This window comes from Pempheris klunzingeri, chromosome 17 (assembly GCF_042242105.1).
Source record: "Pempheris klunzingeri isolate RE-2024b chromosome 17, fPemKlu1.hap1, whole genome shotgun sequence".
In the NCBI taxonomy this organism is placed as follows: Eukaryota; Metazoa; Chordata; class Actinopteri; order Acropomatiformes; family Pempheridae; genus Pempheris; species Pempheris klunzingeri.
Window position 1 is genome coordinate 2,244,078 of NC_092028.1, and position 18,888 is coordinate 2,262,965.

The following is an 18,888-nucleotide window of genomic DNA, read 5'->3' on the forward strand; positions in this document are numbered from 1 at the left end:
TGTGTGTGCATGTGTGTGTGCTGATGAAAAGGATGAAGTGGATACAAAAGCTGCCCAAAGGGAGTCAGGAACTGGAAATGGTTTGAATTCCAGCACGCCTCATTCAAAATGCTTCAGTGTGTGTGTGTGTGTGTGTGTGTGTGTGTGTGTGTGTGTGTGTGTGTGTGTGTGTGTGTACCAGTGTATGTGTGCTGATTGTCTCTTAATTCCTCCTTTGAACAGAAGACGTTGACAAAATGCCACTGCCGGCTGCAGTGTCAGTGACTCTCATGTTGCAGTGTCACCTGTGTGCGGTGACGTCACTTGTTCCAGCCAATGACCTCGAAGAACAGCGCCTTGAGCAGTCGAGTCTCATAGGTGACGGTGTTCTTACCGATGTGAATGCGGATCTCCTCCAGCGGCTGCTCGATGATGGCGGGAACCTCCCTACCGTACGCTGCAGGTGGGACAAGGAAAACAACCAGATTCAGAACTGACGTCTGAACTGTGCGTCTCCTACAAGCTGAAATGTTCTCTACACTACACTACGTGAAAGTGTTCCTCAGGATTTCGCGATTCTTAGACTAAAAATATAAACAGTAGAGGAGAGTAGAGGAAAATGTCATTAAAAAGGTTCATCCTCTGGAGACCATGAATGTTCATCAAATCTAATGAAAGTTTGGCCACCAGATTTTGATATTTATCCATAGAAATGGAAACCGATCTGATGGTGGTGCAGGAGGAAACGTGGGGGGGTGCACCAAAACCATCAGGATTCATCCTCTGGAGATTATAAATATCAGTGCAGATTTCATGAAAATCTGATCAGAAAACATCACATTCCACTCTAATGCTGCACATATGGGGTTAACAAAGCCAGAGGGCAGATATACCATCAGATCTGTGAGTAGAGTTTGAAACAATGGAACAATTTGTTTTCAGACAGCATTAGACAAAAGCAGTGTTCATCAGTTGCAGCTAGCTATCAAGCTAATTGGGTTAATGTTGGCTCCATGGGTTGGATGAGAACGTTGTCTCTGGGAGGTGTTTTAATGTTTCCAGCTGACTTGTTTTAGATTAAAGGGCTTTACATAGGCTGTGGTTACATACAGTGCAGTGGTCCAGCGTTTTTACAGGTGTGTGTATGTGTGTGTGTGTGCTGCTCACCCTCGCAGTGCTCCAGGAACTGAATACACTCCTGTACCACAGTGTCCCTCAGCATGACCATGTGTTTGGACATGTTCTCCAGCAGAGAGAGGAAACAACGCTTGGCGTAGAACCATGTGTCTGTCCCCAGCTACACGCACACACACACAGATAAAACAAGAAGATAGAAAGTAAAAAAAATAAATAATTAGAAGTATTTAAGACAAAAATAAAAAATTAAATTAAACTCAAGACAATACAAGACAAGAGTGACAGTAGTGTGATTTGTCGGAGCACATATAGTAGCCCATGTAAAAAGTGTACAGAAGAATAATATGTAATATTTAGAAAGTAATGATACTTAGTGTGTGTTGAAATATGATAGAAGTATCGTATATAATGTAACAAAATAGTATGACATATTTTCACAATATAGTATAATATAGTGCACTATTATATAGGATGGAATATAAAATATGATATAAGGTGAAATGCAGTAGTATAACATAATATGTGGTACAGTACAAATGTCACATAGAATGTAAGAGTATTGTATAAAATAATATAGAATAAATGTAACATACTGTATATAAATTAGTCCAACAGAGACTTTCATTACCATGAATGAATATTTTTGACTGTAAGATAAAGTGGCCTCTAGGATTCCTGTGGACAAAATGCAATAGGTGGCCCTATATGTTGCTCTGTGTGCTTCCAAATGGTTAAATAGTTAATAGTTCCCCGTGTGTTTTTATTACAGGGGTGTAGTAGTTATACTTTAAATCAGCCATATAACAAAATAATTTGGATCTGTTTCACTATACAGTGAATGCACCGTGAGTCCGCCACTGCTAGTTATAGACTGAATATGAAGGGTGGTATGTGCCATTGATTTCTTCCTTCTTGATGGTCAGGCTGTGAGGAGCTGGCGTGACTGTGTGGGCTCGCCAGGCCTCACATTCCTGATTTCCTCCCTGCTTTCACTGTGAAAGTGACTCTGTGGAGGTGATTGTTGTGAGGATGAGAGGGGGAAACACTCAGGATGACGGCTTGTGTTCTCAGCTGGAGCTTAGTGGACTCAGCTGCAGCCAGAGTCTGGTGTTGTGACTGGACCAGATCAAAGGTCCCGAAAAGAGCTGGTCAGCCTCAGAGACCCTCGGCAAGAGGTTATTTTTGGTTCAAAACATGATACGTGTCTTTCAAAACTGACATTCTAATGCTAAAGTTTTTTTCCTTAGAAATATGTGAGGAATGTAATCTCTTATTTAAGGTGACTGTAGGGAGGTATGAGAATTTCTAATAAACTCAAGATCCTTTTTGTTTAACCAGAAAAAACGGTTATATCACTGTCTTCAAAGCCACCAGACTCCACTGACAAGAACAGTAATTTTGCCTCTCAGAACACAGGAGTTGCTGCTCTACCGCTGCCTCACTCGGTTACTTTATTTGTGTTATTGTGTGTTACACAATTATTGAGTTGGATCTGACCCAATCCTTTAAAACACCAGTGTCACACAACAACAAAAACAAACTATCCAGTTGAGGCAGTGGTAGACTGACAAGTCCTGCGTTGTTTTTGCCGATAGAGTCTGGTGTGTGTGCAGAGAGCGATAACGGCTGTTTGTGGTTAAACCAAAAGGATCTTCCAGGTCTCTCTCTGTAGGGATCCTTTCCATGATGCTGTCACACACTTAGAATAACACTCTGAGTCTGTCAGTGGATCAAACAAGCTCTTTTAGTGGACCTACTGTCATTGATAGTGATTGACTGCGTACTCTGCAGTTGCTCCAAAGGATTAAGGTTGCAACCATTTCAGCCCGTTTTGTGATCTACTGGACCAAGACTGTTTGTACCAGCACGTATTGTCATTTAAAAACCAAATTATGTAAAACTAGGGCCCTTGTTTACAGATACCAATGCTTCCCTTTAATGGCTGACCTTCTTATTGTAAGGCTCCAGGCTCTTGATGACACGTGAGATGCCGAAGTCGTAGTTCCCCTTGGCACAGTACAGCGTCCTGACAGCAAAACACAACAATCAGTGGATTACTACTTCATCTGCATTGCTGAGTGTTTAGGAAAAGATCCAGTACATGTAAGAAAGTTTAACAAGCTAGCTTTTTCAGAGCTTTTGACTGTGTCCTGTGACCTTCTTCCTTCTTTGGTAAATGGAACTTGTTCAGGTGTCATATGAGATTATGAGATTTTATTACAGATTTGGATTAGGACAAGTTTGCCTTTGTTGGTTTTGTTTTTCACTTTCTTTCACTTTTCATCATCATCAACTGGCAAGTTTCAAAGTCTCCGTCCAACCATGGTGGCATTTCAATTAAAGCTGAAACAGACACACTGACAGACTTGGCGTGACAAGAATCTGAAAGGTAAAAAAAAGATCAGAGTTTTGACAATTGATTGGACTACTATTTTGCAGTTTCATTCCTATGATGCATATTTGCATATATTTGTTAAAATTCCTCTTTACTTTACTTTAGATCTAAATAAAAAGCACTGTGTACTTTTTCCTACTGTTGGAGTTGTTTCAGGTGGAGCTCATTTTGAACTATTTAGTATCAAACTGCAACTGATGATTCATCTGCTGCTTATTTTCTCCATCAATCCACTGATTGTTTGGTTTGTAAAAATAGTGAAAATAGTGAGAAGTGGTGTCACAATGAGCCAGATCACAAAGTGACTCCTTCACTGGTCTCCCACCAACAGGCAAAACACATTCACATGATTCATTACAACAAATCATTCAGAGGAAAAACAGCAAATCTTCACATGTGAGAAGCTGCAACCAGCAAATGTTTTCATTTTCAGTCACTCAGTTAATGGTCTAACCGTTTCAGCTGTACTTTTCACGTGGTTTGCATCAAAAAGTCTTAAATCTGTTACAGAGCTAAAGCTGTCAGATAAATGTAGTGCAACCAAAAGTACAATATTTCGCTCTGAAATGTGGTGGAGTACAGTAGAGGAAAGTGGTACGAGAAGAAAACACTTCAGTAAAGCACTGGTACCTCAAAGTTGTATATAAATACTGTATTAGTTTAAAATTCCACCACTGATGCACACAGCACATGCACAAAGTGGGTCCTCCTACATCTTAAATCCCAATCAGACTGACGTGGTGTGAACAGTGGACTGAACTGTGAGTGCCATGCGTGTGACGGCTCTGTTGCTGAGGTCTGAGGGGTGTAGGTGGTGTGGAATTTGGACACACACGTGCTCTACAATAGGGTGTAGTGGTGCGGTTCCTGCAGCACAGAAGAAGGAAGGAGCAGAGCAACGCAAAGGCAGATAAAAAGCCTCAAGACTCCGGTGTAATCAGGCCCTGAGGCAGTTTTTCCAGCAGGATTAGTGAAAGGCAGCAGCGGCTGGAACTCACCCAATGACCAGGTTGACGATGCAGAGGTGGAAAACCTTCTTGTCGGGGTCATCGTAGGAGATCTGCTCCTCCTCTTTCTCGATCTTCCTCATCAGCTCTTCGGCCTGTTAGACCAGGATGACATAAGGAGGAAACGAGGCTGATTCATACTGTCTACTGAAGGAACCCTAACATGGGAGAATATGAAATAACTCGTTAAAAGTCCCATACAGAGACAATATCTACAGGCTAAACATAAAAGTTAACCAGTTTCCAAACTAAATAAGCAAAACAACATCTGTCATTTGATGAACACATTTAAAGCCCTTTACTGCAGGGTGAGTAGGCCACAGGCAGACGTGGAGGAAGTATTGTACTACCTACTTAAGTTAAGTTGGCAAATGTATACAAGTATTATCATCAAAATGCACTTACGTTAAAAGTATCAAATGTAAAAGCAGTGGAGGAGGACGTATTCAGTAATACAGCACCATGGTGATACTCCATTACAAGTAAAAGCTCTATACTCAGTATTATCAGCAAAGTTTACTTAAAGTATTGAAGGTAAAAGCATGTAGAGTGATATATACTGTGTTTATATACCAACAAAGGTACGATATTTCCCTCTGAAATGTTGTAAAAAAGTGTTATATTGTTAAGCAGAGCAGTGACAGGATGCTGCTGACTAGTGAACAGCTCTGTGTGAACCTTTGTACAGCACCTCTTCATTCTGGCTGGTCATGATGTAGGACACACACAGGTTGGCCAGGACCACAGCACTCACATTCAGGATCTACAGGGGGACACACACAGACACGCTCGCACACACACACGCACGCACACGCACACACACACACACACACACACACACACACACACACACACACACACACACACACACACACACACACACACACACACACACACACACACACACACACACACACACACAGTATTCTTTTAAAACTTTTGGCATTTTACAAAATATTTCTAGCCAGTGCTCATCTCAAACCTTTACTTGTTTACTAAAACTGATTTTAGACTGCTAGTGAAAGTATTTTAATGCTATTCAGAATATAATATACATACATATTTCATAAATGATCATTCGTATTAGAAAAAGAAAACAGCTTTTGAGATTCGAGTCAGGATCTGAAGAAATCCTGCTAAAAATGCTGCTCTGAAAGAAACGGACTCAAGTCAAGTCAAATTTTATCTGTATATTCCAAAAATCACTGATGAGAATCTGCACAGCATGCGACACCCTGTGTCCTTAAACCCTTTATTTGAATAAAGAAAAACTCCCCCAAAACCCTTTTAACAGGGAAAAAGCAGAAGAAATCTAGGGAAGAAAAACAGAGGACTATCTTGACTTCAGTATTCTAAAATTGGACAAAGGCCAAATTTTTCAGATGCCAGGAATGACATAAACACCACTGCAAACAATCAGAGAAAATAAAAAACAGAACCCAAACAAAAACAGCAACCGCTGAAAATCATCGAAACAGATGTCATGCACAGATGTGAAGACACTTCAGAGCTTTCTGGTCTCTGTTTTTACCGAAGGTTTGCACTTGCAGGGACACTCCTGAATGTTACACTGCTCCACCTGGACAGAAAGGCAAACTGTCAACGTTTAGTCCTGTAGACTGTCAGTGGGGACGATAAACAGCATCGTATTTCAGCTTCAGAATCAGAACTAGTCAGGTGCCTCATGTCTGATACAGGTGATGGCCTATTAGGACCATTGTAGGTAAAAACATTGAAGTGGTAGTGGACTTTATGTTTATTTCTCACATGATTTCCTCAGTGTATTTCTCATATATTTACCACTTAAATCTCAAAGAATATTTGAGCTTTTTTCTTGTAAATTTACAACCTAAATCTCAGAATTCTTTTCTTGAAATATCACACCCACAATGGCCTTAATACACCATCAAAGACATGTACTCTAAGTCTCCCTCCACACATTTACTTCCCTCATGTTCTTCCTGACTACAAGGAGCCATCCTGAAATACTCACATTGTCGTAGTGCTTCTTGACGATGGGCTCGTAGAAGCCGATGGCCTCCTTGTACTTGTTCTGCATGAAGAGTACGTGGGCTACGTTCAGCTTCCAGGTATCGTCCTCATTACAGACCTCCACAGACTTGCGGAAAATCTTCTCCACCATCTGAAAGTTCTCCCGGTTCCAGTAGATCTTGGCCTGGGCCATCAGGACCACAATGTACCTGGGATAAGAGTGGGCCAATCACACGGGGAGGATAGAGAATTAACCAGATGAAGAGGAAAGAACTGGTAGTCTTTTCATGTGGAGCAAGGAGACGGGAGCGTGAGAAGAAGAGTTAAGAGAAGCTCTCCACATTTTGTGTCAGTCAGCTGGATTCCCCTTTTTTTTGTGTGAATCTCCACATAGTTGCAGGTAGAAGAACCTCAGGCCAAGGAACAGTGACTTGATTTTTGATTTAACAGGTTCTTGTATTTCTTTTACAAGATCACTTTTTGCGGTAATTCAACTGGATGAATGCTTTTGGTTAAAACAGTAAGAATAGTAGTATGGACTATTTTTATACTGTGATCTAAAGTATGTATCAAAGCTTTCAAGAATACATTTCAAGCCAAATGTAAAATTCCCTGACTTTTCCATGACGCTCCATGACTAGAAGGTAGATTTTTGATGACCTGTGCCTGTGAAATGATGTGCAAAAAATGATTTAAAACGCACATCGGTTCACCTCGGAGACTTCGGTTCAGACTCAAGATTTTGTGTAACCAGTGAGTGTGCACATAAGACTGGGAAAAACTCAGAGAGGAAACGTATTGGTACAGTGAACTGGTATAGTGAAATTATTATTATTAATTTTTTTTAAATTGCACAAAATTCCCAGATTTTCCAGGACTTGCCCCAATGACTTAACTGTTCCTGTCTGCAATAGGCTTTCCATGACTTTCCAGAAATTCCATGACCTGTAGACACCCAGTTCTTATTATTTCTTGTTATATTAAAGATTCAAGACATGTAAAATATACATGTCAAAAAATTGCATTTGAAACTAGAAGGGCACTTGGAAAATGTGACCTCAGGCAGGGCCAGTAGTCCAGATCTGCATTTGATTGCTTGTTGTTCTTCAAAATGTAATGCCAGTAGTTTTTCAATAATCCTGGGCACAAACAGACAACGGCACTGAAAACACCACCTCCTTAGTGGAGGTAAATATTCTCCGTTGGTGCAACATGTCAGCAAGCAACTGTTGCAGATTTACTTCTCACATTTCACCATGGTGTGTGTGAGTGTGTGTTTGTGTGTGTGTGTCCTCACTTCTCCTGCATCAGGTCGTACTCCTGCAGAGCTTTCTTCTGCACTTCATCGTCTCGAGCCAGCCTGGCCTCCTGCACCTTAGAGAAAACGGATCAAAGACCTTCAGCCCAAACTCTCCAAAGAGCTTCTTTACATCAAACTCTGCTGCTGACTGTGATGTAATAATTACATATTACTCATAGTGACACAATTCCTTTAATTGTAACTGACAGCCTCAGCTGTATTAGCAGGCTTTTGCAGCTAATTACAAGATGACAAATGTTTACACGTGTCAAAATAAAATATACAAAAATAAACATTTGCACAGTGCAATACATAATAAATTAGAAGGAAAGTTCCAGAAACGAGAAAGAGTGGACGAGGAGGAAGGAGGTAAACAACCTGCTTGGCCAGCTTGCGTAACTGCTCTGTCAGTTTTGCGTTCATCTCATCAAACTTTCTAAAAGCCTGTGGAATAAACAGAGGGTGGAAAGTGAAACAAGGTATACATGACTTCATTTTTGGATGAAAAACTACCATCATAGCCTCAGAACAGAAACCATGAACTCTTTAAGATGTGAAGAATGACCTTAAAGCTCCATCATGAAAAAGTTATGTGTTCAAATATTCATCAGACAGAATTACAAAGTGGGCTACAGCACAGACTGTGCACATCCATACAGTCTCAGCTGGATAAAAAGACAAGGTACTAGAAATATAAAGTGGAACCTGGACATTGAGAATTAAAACTCCCCTGAGATTACGTGGTGACTTTGACAAGGTTAGTCAAGATGCCATCTATAACTCCCGTCTTACACAGGACCTTTAAATGTCAGTGTCAGTAACCCTAACCCAACACATTCATTCCATCCTAAGTAGTTTAAACATGTTTGACCAAGTGAAGCTGACTTAAGTCCAAACTGTCCAAACTGTAATTTACCTGTGCTTCTTGTGATCACAAAAGTGCAAAGTTTTATGCAACTCAGGCTTGTTAGTTTTAAAATGACTCATCGCTGTCATCCCCTTTCAGCTACAGCAGATGTGCCAAATATCTGAAGCTATGTTAATGATTCTTGATTTCTTGCTCCGCTGTAAACACAATGACAGATTCTCACCTTACACAAGATTTACAGAGGTTGTAAACATTTAAAAAACAACACAATGAGCCTAAAGACAGGCTGGTGATAACGCTCTGAGGGTTCGTAATTACTACAACATTACACAAAGTCATTTAATCTTAAACTTTACATGGATGATGCTGTTTTCTATACCACTGTGCCCTCTGTTGTAGAGGCATTTCAGAACTTACATATTGATTTCTGTGCGATGCTGCGAACTGTAAGGTCTTATATGAATGTTAAACTCAGATAAAACACAACGCATGTTGTTTTCTAGAAAACTGAATAACCTCTTATAAATACCATGGTTTGTGGCTTGATGACAAGCTGTGCATCAAGAACCCTCTGTTTGAATTGACTAAGTCCTTAATAGCAAAACTGCCATTCTTTTATAGAAATAAAACACATACTGTATTACCAGAAACACAGAGTGCACATTGTTCAGTCAACCTCCTTCTCCATTATGTACTATGGAGCAGTAATTTACATGCACTCTCCTGCCTCCTCTGTTAAACCTCTGGGTGCAGTCTGTGATTACAGCCTCGGGTCACTGGGGATTCAGCACATCATTACATACTCTAGAAAGTTGGGTGGCAGTCATTGGCAGTGGGAGGAAAAAGGCACTGAATTTTATTTATTTACAAAGCCCATCTTGGCAACCTTCCTTTAACTATAGATCATTTTCACACTGTACTAGGAGCCAAGACTATTTGGTCCTTGAAAAGGTCCTTGAAAATCATCATGTTTATTGTATTGAGACCAGGATTCATAAACACTCTACTCCACACGAGTGGAACAATCTACAGAGGCTTGTAAAATTAGACAAGCTTATCCCTTTTTAATTGATTTTAATCTCTTTTGAGTGACATGGAGCAGTGCGAATGTTTTCTTAGAAATGATGTTGTTCCTTATGTTGATGTCCATAATTTGCTGATGTGCACTGTAACTTTCGTGTGCTTTTATTGTTTCATATGTACATTAATCGGGCACCCTTGTGAAAGAGAGCTAACTCTAAATGGCCCTCCCTGCTTATGTAAAAGTACTACTACTACTACTACTACTACTAATAACAATAATAATCATAATAATGATAATAATAATCTCCTCTCACCTCCTCTGGTGCAGTCTGGCAGGTCAACAAGGCATCAAGAAACTCATACATGTACTGGAAAGGGAAAAAACACATCATCTTAAAAATGGATCCTGTCATACGAAACCCTTCATGATTATAAAGTATATTTATTCAGGCAAACAAGAAATGTAATGAAAAATATACATTTGTTAGACTTCATGCAGTATGTTACATCAAAAGCACATCTATGTGCCCAGAATGTGACTTACCGGGGTGAGGAACTTGTAGGTGAGATGAGCGTTCTCTGCCAGGACGTCAGCTGCCAGGTCAAAGTACTGAGAGAAAGATTGAATCCAGCAGTGACGTTAATACCATTTTAATGAATCTGTGTGTGTTTTTAGCTCTTTCCACTAAGACACACCACATGACTCCAAATCCTTTCATAAACATTGTTACTCCCTGCATGGACCCTCGCTGGTGTACTGTGGAAAATGCTGATATAGTCTCTCATGTAACAGAGGAGTGTCATGCTTTTGCAGGAGAACGCCGCAATAATTATCTGTATGATTAATACAGCTCCAGGGGGTGGACACCGTCATGAAGACCTGATCTAATATTATTCAGTGTGACAACCCTGGTATACACAAGGTTATTGGATGGAGTCTTTGGTTTATATGGCTGCCAAATGAGTCACAATAAAAGTTTAGAATTAAAGGATAAAGGAATTTTGAAATGTTTTACGCAATTTCTCTCTCTTTTTTTTTTTTTTTTTTTTACATGTTTTGGGTTTGAAATATCTGGTAGGTACAGAAAGAGGTCCAGTAGATCACGTCAGCTGACAGCCACGAGACAGGCTGTGTGTAACAGACAATAACAACCAGTAAATCCTGTGTTCTACAAGGTAAAATAACTATTTTTGTCCATGGAGTCCATTATTCAAAGGACATTTTGGCAAAGGGTAAGAACCTTTATGTTTAACCACAAACAGCAGCCACATGACGCACTTCACAGTCACCAGACTCCACTGACAAAAACAGTACCTTTATCTTGCAGAACACAGGACTTTGTGACTTTGACTGTGAGGTAAAATCACTGTTTCTGTCAGTGGAGTCTGGTGTGTGTGCAAGGAGCGATATAATGACTGTTTGTGGTTAAACCAAAAGACACTAAGAATAAGAATCTGAGCCTGTCAGATTCCTGTCTGACAGATTCCTGTCAGAATTATAGCCCGTTTACCAGCTGCCAGCTGAGGCGGTATACTGGACCAATTCCAACATTTTTTACACCTGTCAGTCATTCAGACACCAAAACAAGTAAAAACAGGGCCCGAGTTTAAAAACACTTCAGTTATCCTTTAAGCTGCCACCGTATTGATAGCAGGTCCTGAGCAGGATAAGATTTCTTGCTCAGCGATACTTAAAGCCATAGCAGATCCGGTCCAGGACCTTCCAGGACCAGGACAACACCTGTACCCTGGGAGGGGTTGGCCTGTTGTGTACCTCGTGTTTACAGTAAAGCAGTAGCAGGTTTCCGAAGGTGACAGGGGGGAAGGAGGGCTGCTGCAGCAGGAAGGCCAGCTTCTCAAAACCCTCCGATGGCTTCGTGTCCATGTTCACCAGAGCCTGGTTGTGGAGTGTCACTGGGTCCAGCTCCTGCCAGGACACACACACAGTATGAGATACACTATATTTCATTCCTATGTAAAATACAACATCCTATATATACCCTATATGATGAGGAAAAGAGGCGACAGACGATATAAGCATGAAAAGTGTGACAGCTGGTAGGATGCACTCAGTATCAAATCCCAGTAGGGGGCAGTAGTCGTACACTTCTCTCACTGCTCTCAGGTTGAACAGCCAGTCATGACTCAGTGACAGTTACAGACTGGACCAAGGACAGTGCCCCATCTGTACAGTGATTTTAATGAAACAGTTTCAGGACGATTAAATCATCAACATCATTACCTCCATGAGAGCCTTCACACCTAAGTCTCTATTCTAAAATTCTATTAATCTCTGTTATCTCCATGCTGTTGGCAAGGCGGTTCCTTAATTCAGATTATAACAGAATAATCACACTTAGCCAAAGGGTGTGGAGAATCCAGATGCACACACTCACACACTCTACTACAGTGGGAGTGAATGGGTGATGGCAGTTACCTCCTCTGATCTGGGGGGCATGTCTGTCAAAGCCTCCTGAGCTCCTTTCACTGCAGGAAAACACATGAAAACAAAACAGAGAAGATTAGTCTCAGATAGTTTTAAACTGCGTCAGTGTTCCTCCTGCAGACCTCTCTGTGCTGGATGAATAAACAGAATAGAGCCTTGAAAACGGTTATGAAGGAACCCTGTGGAGTTTTCTTGTAAACAAACAAAAGCTATGTTTGTATTAAGTGCTTTTCACCAAAACTCATTATGTGTAACCTTGAGGCCTGAAACGTGTTGAATGAATTTCCTTCCTAACAAAACCTTTGCAAAGCCTGTTTGAATGAATATGAATGTATATTTCAGATCATGTATCGTTTACAGCCAGGGTTCCCACTTTAAGTCAGATGTAAAATTCCTGGAATTTTCCATGATAAAAAGTTGAGTTTTCATGACCTATAAATGTAACATCACATGCTAAAGATGTTTTTTTATTTTGTTGCCTCAGTTCTTTAGTTGACCTGATGGCCAGAAGACAGCTAAGGTTAGAGCTCAGGAGGAGAAACTGGCACTAAGATCAGAACACGTGAAACCTGGAATAACCCAGAGAGGGAATTTACTGGTGTTGCAAAAACTATTGGTTTGGTGAATAAACAAATTTCAATTTTTTTTGATGAGATGCAAACACTCCCCAGTTTTCCAGGACTAACGTATCAAATCCCCCAACTTTCTCTGCTCTTAATTCCATGACCTTGCACAAATTCCATGACGCGTGGGCACCCCCATTTTGGCCAGCTTGTAGTCTTCCTAGCCTTAACCCCGTGCTTCAGAAAAACATCCATAGCTACAGGTGGTCAAAAACTCCACAAGGAACCTTTAAGTTGATAATACTCTAGTAAGATTAAAAGCACTTCCACAAATGGATAAATGGACAAATAAATTAAACTGATTACAGAGTTGGATTTTTCAATAAATACATTAAGCCAGAAGAGTTTCATAAATTGAATTTAAAATGTAAAATAGTGTCATTTATAAATTATTTTGACAGTGCACATTCTGCAATGGACATAAATAGAATAAAATTTATGTGTACATTTTAAAGTCTAGTACTATAAGAGATTCAGTTCATCTATTTATTTCCCATTTAGTAGCAATGTGTGAGGTAGTTTAAGGACATTATGTGATATGGTAAGTTCCTGAACATCTATGTGCCAGGACACCCCCTTAAACTTCTTTTGAGCTCTTCCATACAGCCCTGGTTTGATAATGTGTCAGAGGCTTGAGGAGGGAGGGCAAGCCTGCTTTTGAAGATAAAAAGAGACTCTACAAGTTCTTTTCCAGGTGATTTTCATCTCTCTCTCTTTCAGTTCCTCTCTCTTTGTGGCTACATCTACAAGCTGTGAAAACTGTGCTCTGTGAAAGTGACCTGATTTTGGGTTGAATTCTATAGCCTGTAGCTGAGTAGGAATCCTGTTAAATACATATTATACCAATAACCAATGTTGCTGTGATGCTTGGCTTGATTATACTCAAATGAGTGTACCTGTGTCAAAGCCAATGGGGAACACATTGGTTCTGTTGAGACAACAGCACATTCAAACCTGCATTAAATGACTTTGTTTTGTCACTTTAGCGCAGCACAAGCTATTAGCACAACATTAACATACTACCATTCCATAAGGTTGTGTTGTGTTAGAAAAGGCAAAAAAAAAAAGAAAATGGCTTGTTTGCTGCTGCTGGAGAGTGAACCACAACGGTAAAGCTACGGGCCGTAAAATCAAATGACTGAGCTGAAAGACAAAAACTCTCTGTAGAGCTGTGGGGAAGTGCAGAGTCAGGTGATGACTCTCTGTATGTCAGTCACATACAGTTGTTTCCTCCACTGCTGATTAGAGCAGCTTAGAATTGGGTTTAGAGGAGACTACTGGCAAAACACTTGTCAGTTTCTTGTCTTGTTTTTTGTATTTATTGTGAATAACTGCCCTTTTATTTAGCAAAAGAAAATCTGCTCACTATTTCTTTCTCTGCAGTGCTAATTTACCACTAAGTCGCTTTTTTTTATTTTTCTATTTTGTGCCCATCTTTGATGCTAAATGCTCATTTTTGTAGTGTGTTTCTGCAGGCAACGCTCTTCTCTGTGTCTGATTAGCTGCTGCTGCTCACAAACCTTTTTATCGATCTCCATCCCTGTCTTATGTTTTGGTCTGTCTCTCATTGTGCCATATTTTATTTTCGCCTTTTAAAAAATAAAATCATTCAGATTTTTTTGTGTGTGTGAAGCACTTTGTAACAGTGTCTTAATAAGTGCAATATAAGTAAAGCTTTACTTAATTACTTACTAATGCTATAATCAGTTCATGTCAAGCAAGCAAACTAAAAACATGAAATGCATCTCATCAGGTCCACTATCCTGCGTCTTTCTCCATCCTCTTGTTTTTATGTTACATGATTCAGGTTTCCGAGAACACAGAAACACTAAGTGAGGTTCTTACAGTTCTTCAGCTGGTATTCGATGGCAGCTTTGAGGTTGAAGGCTTCGATCAGGGCCGTCTGATGCAGCACCAGCGTGTTGCCCACGCTGTGGACGTCGATGCCCTCAGTCGTCATCCCAACGCTCAGCTCTGGCACGAAGGTCAGAAAGGTCAACTAATATGACACCAGCGGGTCACTGCAGAATGGTTATTTCCACTGGTAGTTCACTGAGATGTGGTTTTTACCTGGGTGCTCCCTGATGCCTCTTTCTATGATCTCTCGGATGTATTTGAGGGCCTGAGCGTAGTTCTTCAGGCTGTAGTAACACAGAGCGATGTTGTAGGACAGTGCTAATAGAGAGAAAGGGAACAAAGACAAAAGAACCAAGATGAACTGTTATTGTTTCAAACTGTAATTTTGTAAAATTGTAAATATTATTAATATTGTATTATATTTATTGCATAGTTCTTAATGCACAATGACTGATGAATAGAATCCGTTTTATTCTTTAGAAGTCGAGTGTGTTGCTAATGCTATTTAATAAAAACTTAATTTAGTGATCTGAAGAGAAAGAATGAAGACATCTGGGTCTGAAACTAAAATCAGAGCTGTCATTGACTGTCCAGCATTACAGTGTGACTGTATTTCATGTGTTTAAACTTACAGGTGGTGTAAATATTCTAGGTTTAATGTGTTGGATAGAATGTGTGTGTCTTTGGGTGATTACCTGGCACGTATCCCAGCACCTGCATGGCAGACATAAACTTCTTGCATGCCTCCTCATGCTTGCCGTCCTGGTAAAGCAAACAGCCCATATTGTAGACGTAGTCTGGGTCGTCCTGGGGCAGCTGCTCCAGCAGTGACTACACACACACACACACACACACACACACACACACACACACACACACACACACACACACACACACACACACACACACACACAAATGAATTAATATGTGTATTTGGCTGCAGATAATAATGATTTAAACTGACAACACACCGAACAGAAATTATTTAATTAGTATTAACAGATAACGTGAGAGGGCTCATCACCTTGGCAGCAGAGTAATCTTCTTCACAATATTTGATACAGGCTTGCAGCTTCACCATCTGTGTGTGTGTGTGTGTGAGAGAGAGAGAGAGAGAGAGAGAGAGAGAGAGAGAGAGAGAGAGCTAGGGAGGATAAACTTAAGGTAAAACAGGAACATGATGTAACCAGTCCAGTGCTGGTTTGACTTTGAGACAAATCATTAAACACTAACATGAACTTTAGACTCTGATCCAGAGTGTCATCCATAATTCATTATCATTTACATTATGTTTCTACTTGATCTTATCATATTGACAAGACAAACTAAAGGTAGCATCATTTTCATTTACTGCTCATCAAAATGTGTTCCCTGTTGCTAAGCTATACAGATTTTTGCTTGTTTTATTTCATTTGCTGGGCATTTATGGACCATATGTATTTGTTAGAGCACTGCTGTTGAACAACAGCTCCCAGTGATGGAAAGTGTGTACCAGATGGAGTGAACAGAATGAAGAAATTTCAATGTAAATAAGGTGGAGCTGCTCTTAAATTGCAAATTTGAGGCAGTGATGAAAAACCTGGACCCAGACACTTTCATTTCCCCATAAAGCAAAGTAGTGAGTCTAAGTGGAGCTGCAGAAAAGTTTGCATTATGGTGATAATGGCTTGTCTGAACCCAGTAGTGTGTGTGTGTCTTCACTGTACCTTGGTGTGACTGCTGGGGTTGTCGAGCACAAAGGAAGCCTTGGTGGCCTCAGGATAAGCACCAGCTTTGTACAGGGACTGGGCGTAGTACACCTTGTACTCCTCCACCTCTGGGTGCAGCTGGGTGAGCTGCTCATAGCACTCTGCAGAGTTGGTGAAATCCTGGATGTGATAGTAGCAGTACCCCAGCAGAGATAACGCTGCCCTGGACTGGGACACAATTAAAAGCCAGAGAAAGCTAAACTGACGGTTGCCTCGGGCATTTTTTCATGTGTGTAACATAAAAACACAACGTGGTATCTTCAAATTGTTTGCTTTGTCTGATTTATACTTCAAAACTCAAAGATATCTAATTCATTATTTTATTATTCATTCAGTCATTATCTATAACGCTTATGATTATCGTGGGGGGCTGGAGCCAATCCCAGCTGACACTGGGCAAGAGGCAGGGTTAGAGTCGCCAATTACCCTAACCTGCATGTCTTTAGTACATGAGCATGCAAACACCACATAGCCGACCAGCAGGTTTGAACCTGGAGCCTTCTTGCTGTGAAGAAACAGTGCTGCCCTCAATTAAAAATAACAATTCATCTACATTTTTCAACCATAAATAGTGAGAGGTGAAAACAACGGTAAGAAAGCGAAACATTTTTCAGGTTCTTGCCCCTCATATGGGATAATTTGCTGCTTTTCTCTGCCATACATCACAGTTAAGTGAATACAGTTGTTGTTTTTTTCACTTTGGTCACAGGAAACAAGTCATTTGAAGATGTCATGCTTGTGATTTTCACAATTTTTTGACATTTGATAGACTAAATGATTAAATGATTCATTGAAAAAATTATTTCTAAATTGATTATGAAAACAATTATTAATTGCAGGCCTAGGTTTTCAGAAAATTTACTGAAACAGATTATCAAAAAGTTGCTGATTAATTTCCTGAGGTCAACTAATCAACTGACTATTTATATCAGCGCAATACATTGAATTAAAATCCAAGACAACTCAATTACTTTTATGCCAAGTAGTTATACAACAACCATAAAAGACCTGCAGACATCTCAAAACATAACACTCCAAACTTTTTGACAAATGAATCTTACCTTCATGTGTTTTTGAAGTTGGCCGTTTAGGATGTGAATTGCTTCCACATACTGGCCGTCTTTTATCTGAAGTGTAGATGAGAATTAACTGTGATGGTGTTTTGCAGTGCGTGTCCATTACACACTATTATCACTACCTAACAACCTACAGTAGCAGGGAACAAGCTGTTTAAATGAAACCACACGCCGCGCTGTGTCTCAGATTACTGGGAACTTCATCAAGCATCGTTTTAGCGAACCACTTCCATGCAAAGGGCAACAGAGAAACGTTGTGCTGAACTGCAGCACTGATAACGTTACCAGTAAAGGTATTTGGCAGGCACAAGCCTATTTAGAGATTAAATGTATGCTGAATTTACCAGCAGTCCCTCACAAGAGGTGCTGTGAGTGGTGTGGATGTTTGTCAGTAAGCAGAAAACACTAAATTAAACGATTTTTGAATGGACATTTGGCCAACGTTTTCTGCTCGCACTAGCTTCACACGGCGTTAAGCGGCTAACATTTGCTAAAACAGCGATATTCTCACCAGCTTGTAGATTGTAGCCGTGTACTCCCCGTCTTTTATAGCTGTCATTGCTCCAAACGAGCAGTTTTAACGATTACAAATTCCTTTAACCGTTGTGTATCCCCAAATTCTTGAATATAGCATTTAGCTAGCTTCTGTTCAGTGGACAGACGGAGTGCATAGGAACCGTAACTTAGCAACGGAAGAGACCGGAAATGACTTTCTTGACAGACGTTTGTAACAGCCAATCATCTACCAGGATTAATAGACACTGTCAACCTTCTATTTTTTTTAAATTCAACCTTTATGTAACTGAACAAAAGACACTCAAAACGTCTTCTAGTATCATCATTTCTTTCTTTCTTTCTTGTCTATGAATATGGTGTTGCATGTTAAATGAGTAAATAAGTCATTACAATGTATATAATGTATTTATTATAAATAAATAGGCTATATAGGCAAAATTGTATTTTTAAGTGAAAGCCGACTTTTGGGCAAAAGGGACATTTTGGAAAAAAGAAAGAGGAAGCTAGTGTGAAAGCAGAATAAAATAAAATTTGTGGTTTTCATATTTTTATACTCTTCGTTTCTTTCTTTGTTTCTTTTCTTTCTTTGTTTCTTCATTCCTTCAGAGTATTAAGAACAAGTATAGACCCGTAAACTATACCAATGATCTCATATTTGAAGGATCCAGGACATGATTTCATGCAGGGGCCACAGAAAAAAAGAACACACACACACACACACACGATGTGGTCAAAACAGATGAAACCAGCCAAGGTGCTGGAGCTTCGCCTCAAACCTAAACCACCCTGTGCTGACCACCGGGCCTCCATAATGATGGGGACAGGGTAGATGCTGTGGGTGTGTGCATCTACATGTGTGAGTTTGAAAGTGAGAGTGTGAGTTTGTGTGTGTGTGTGTGTGTGTGTGCATGTGGATGCATG

General features: G+C 40.2%; 1 protein-coding gene across 1 annotated transcript; it reads right to left on the reverse strand.

The window, feature by feature from the left end:
- Positions 1-299: 299 nt before the first annotated feature.
- Positions 300-18,084, reverse strand: ift70 (intraflagellar transport 70). Its single transcript, XM_070848297.1, has 19 exons — positions 17,963-18,084; positions 17,437-17,502; positions 16,334-16,543; positions 15,652-15,708; positions 15,323-15,458; positions 14,841-14,945; positions 14,616-14,744; positions 12,139-12,188; positions 11,476-11,628; positions 10,246-10,311; positions 10,016-10,069; positions 8,189-8,254; positions 7,808-7,884; positions 6,512-6,719; positions 5,210-5,281; positions 4,510-4,613; positions 3,064-3,142; positions 1,147-1,276; positions 300-436 (listed from the first exon to the last, which is right to left on the reverse strand). Exons 1-19 carry the CDS (start codon positions 18,008-18,010, stop codon positions 300-302), a joined length of 1,947 nt encoding a protein of 648 aa, XP_070704398.1. The 5' UTR covers positions 18,011-18,084.
- Between the last annotated feature and the right edge of the window lie 804 nt (positions 18,085-18,888).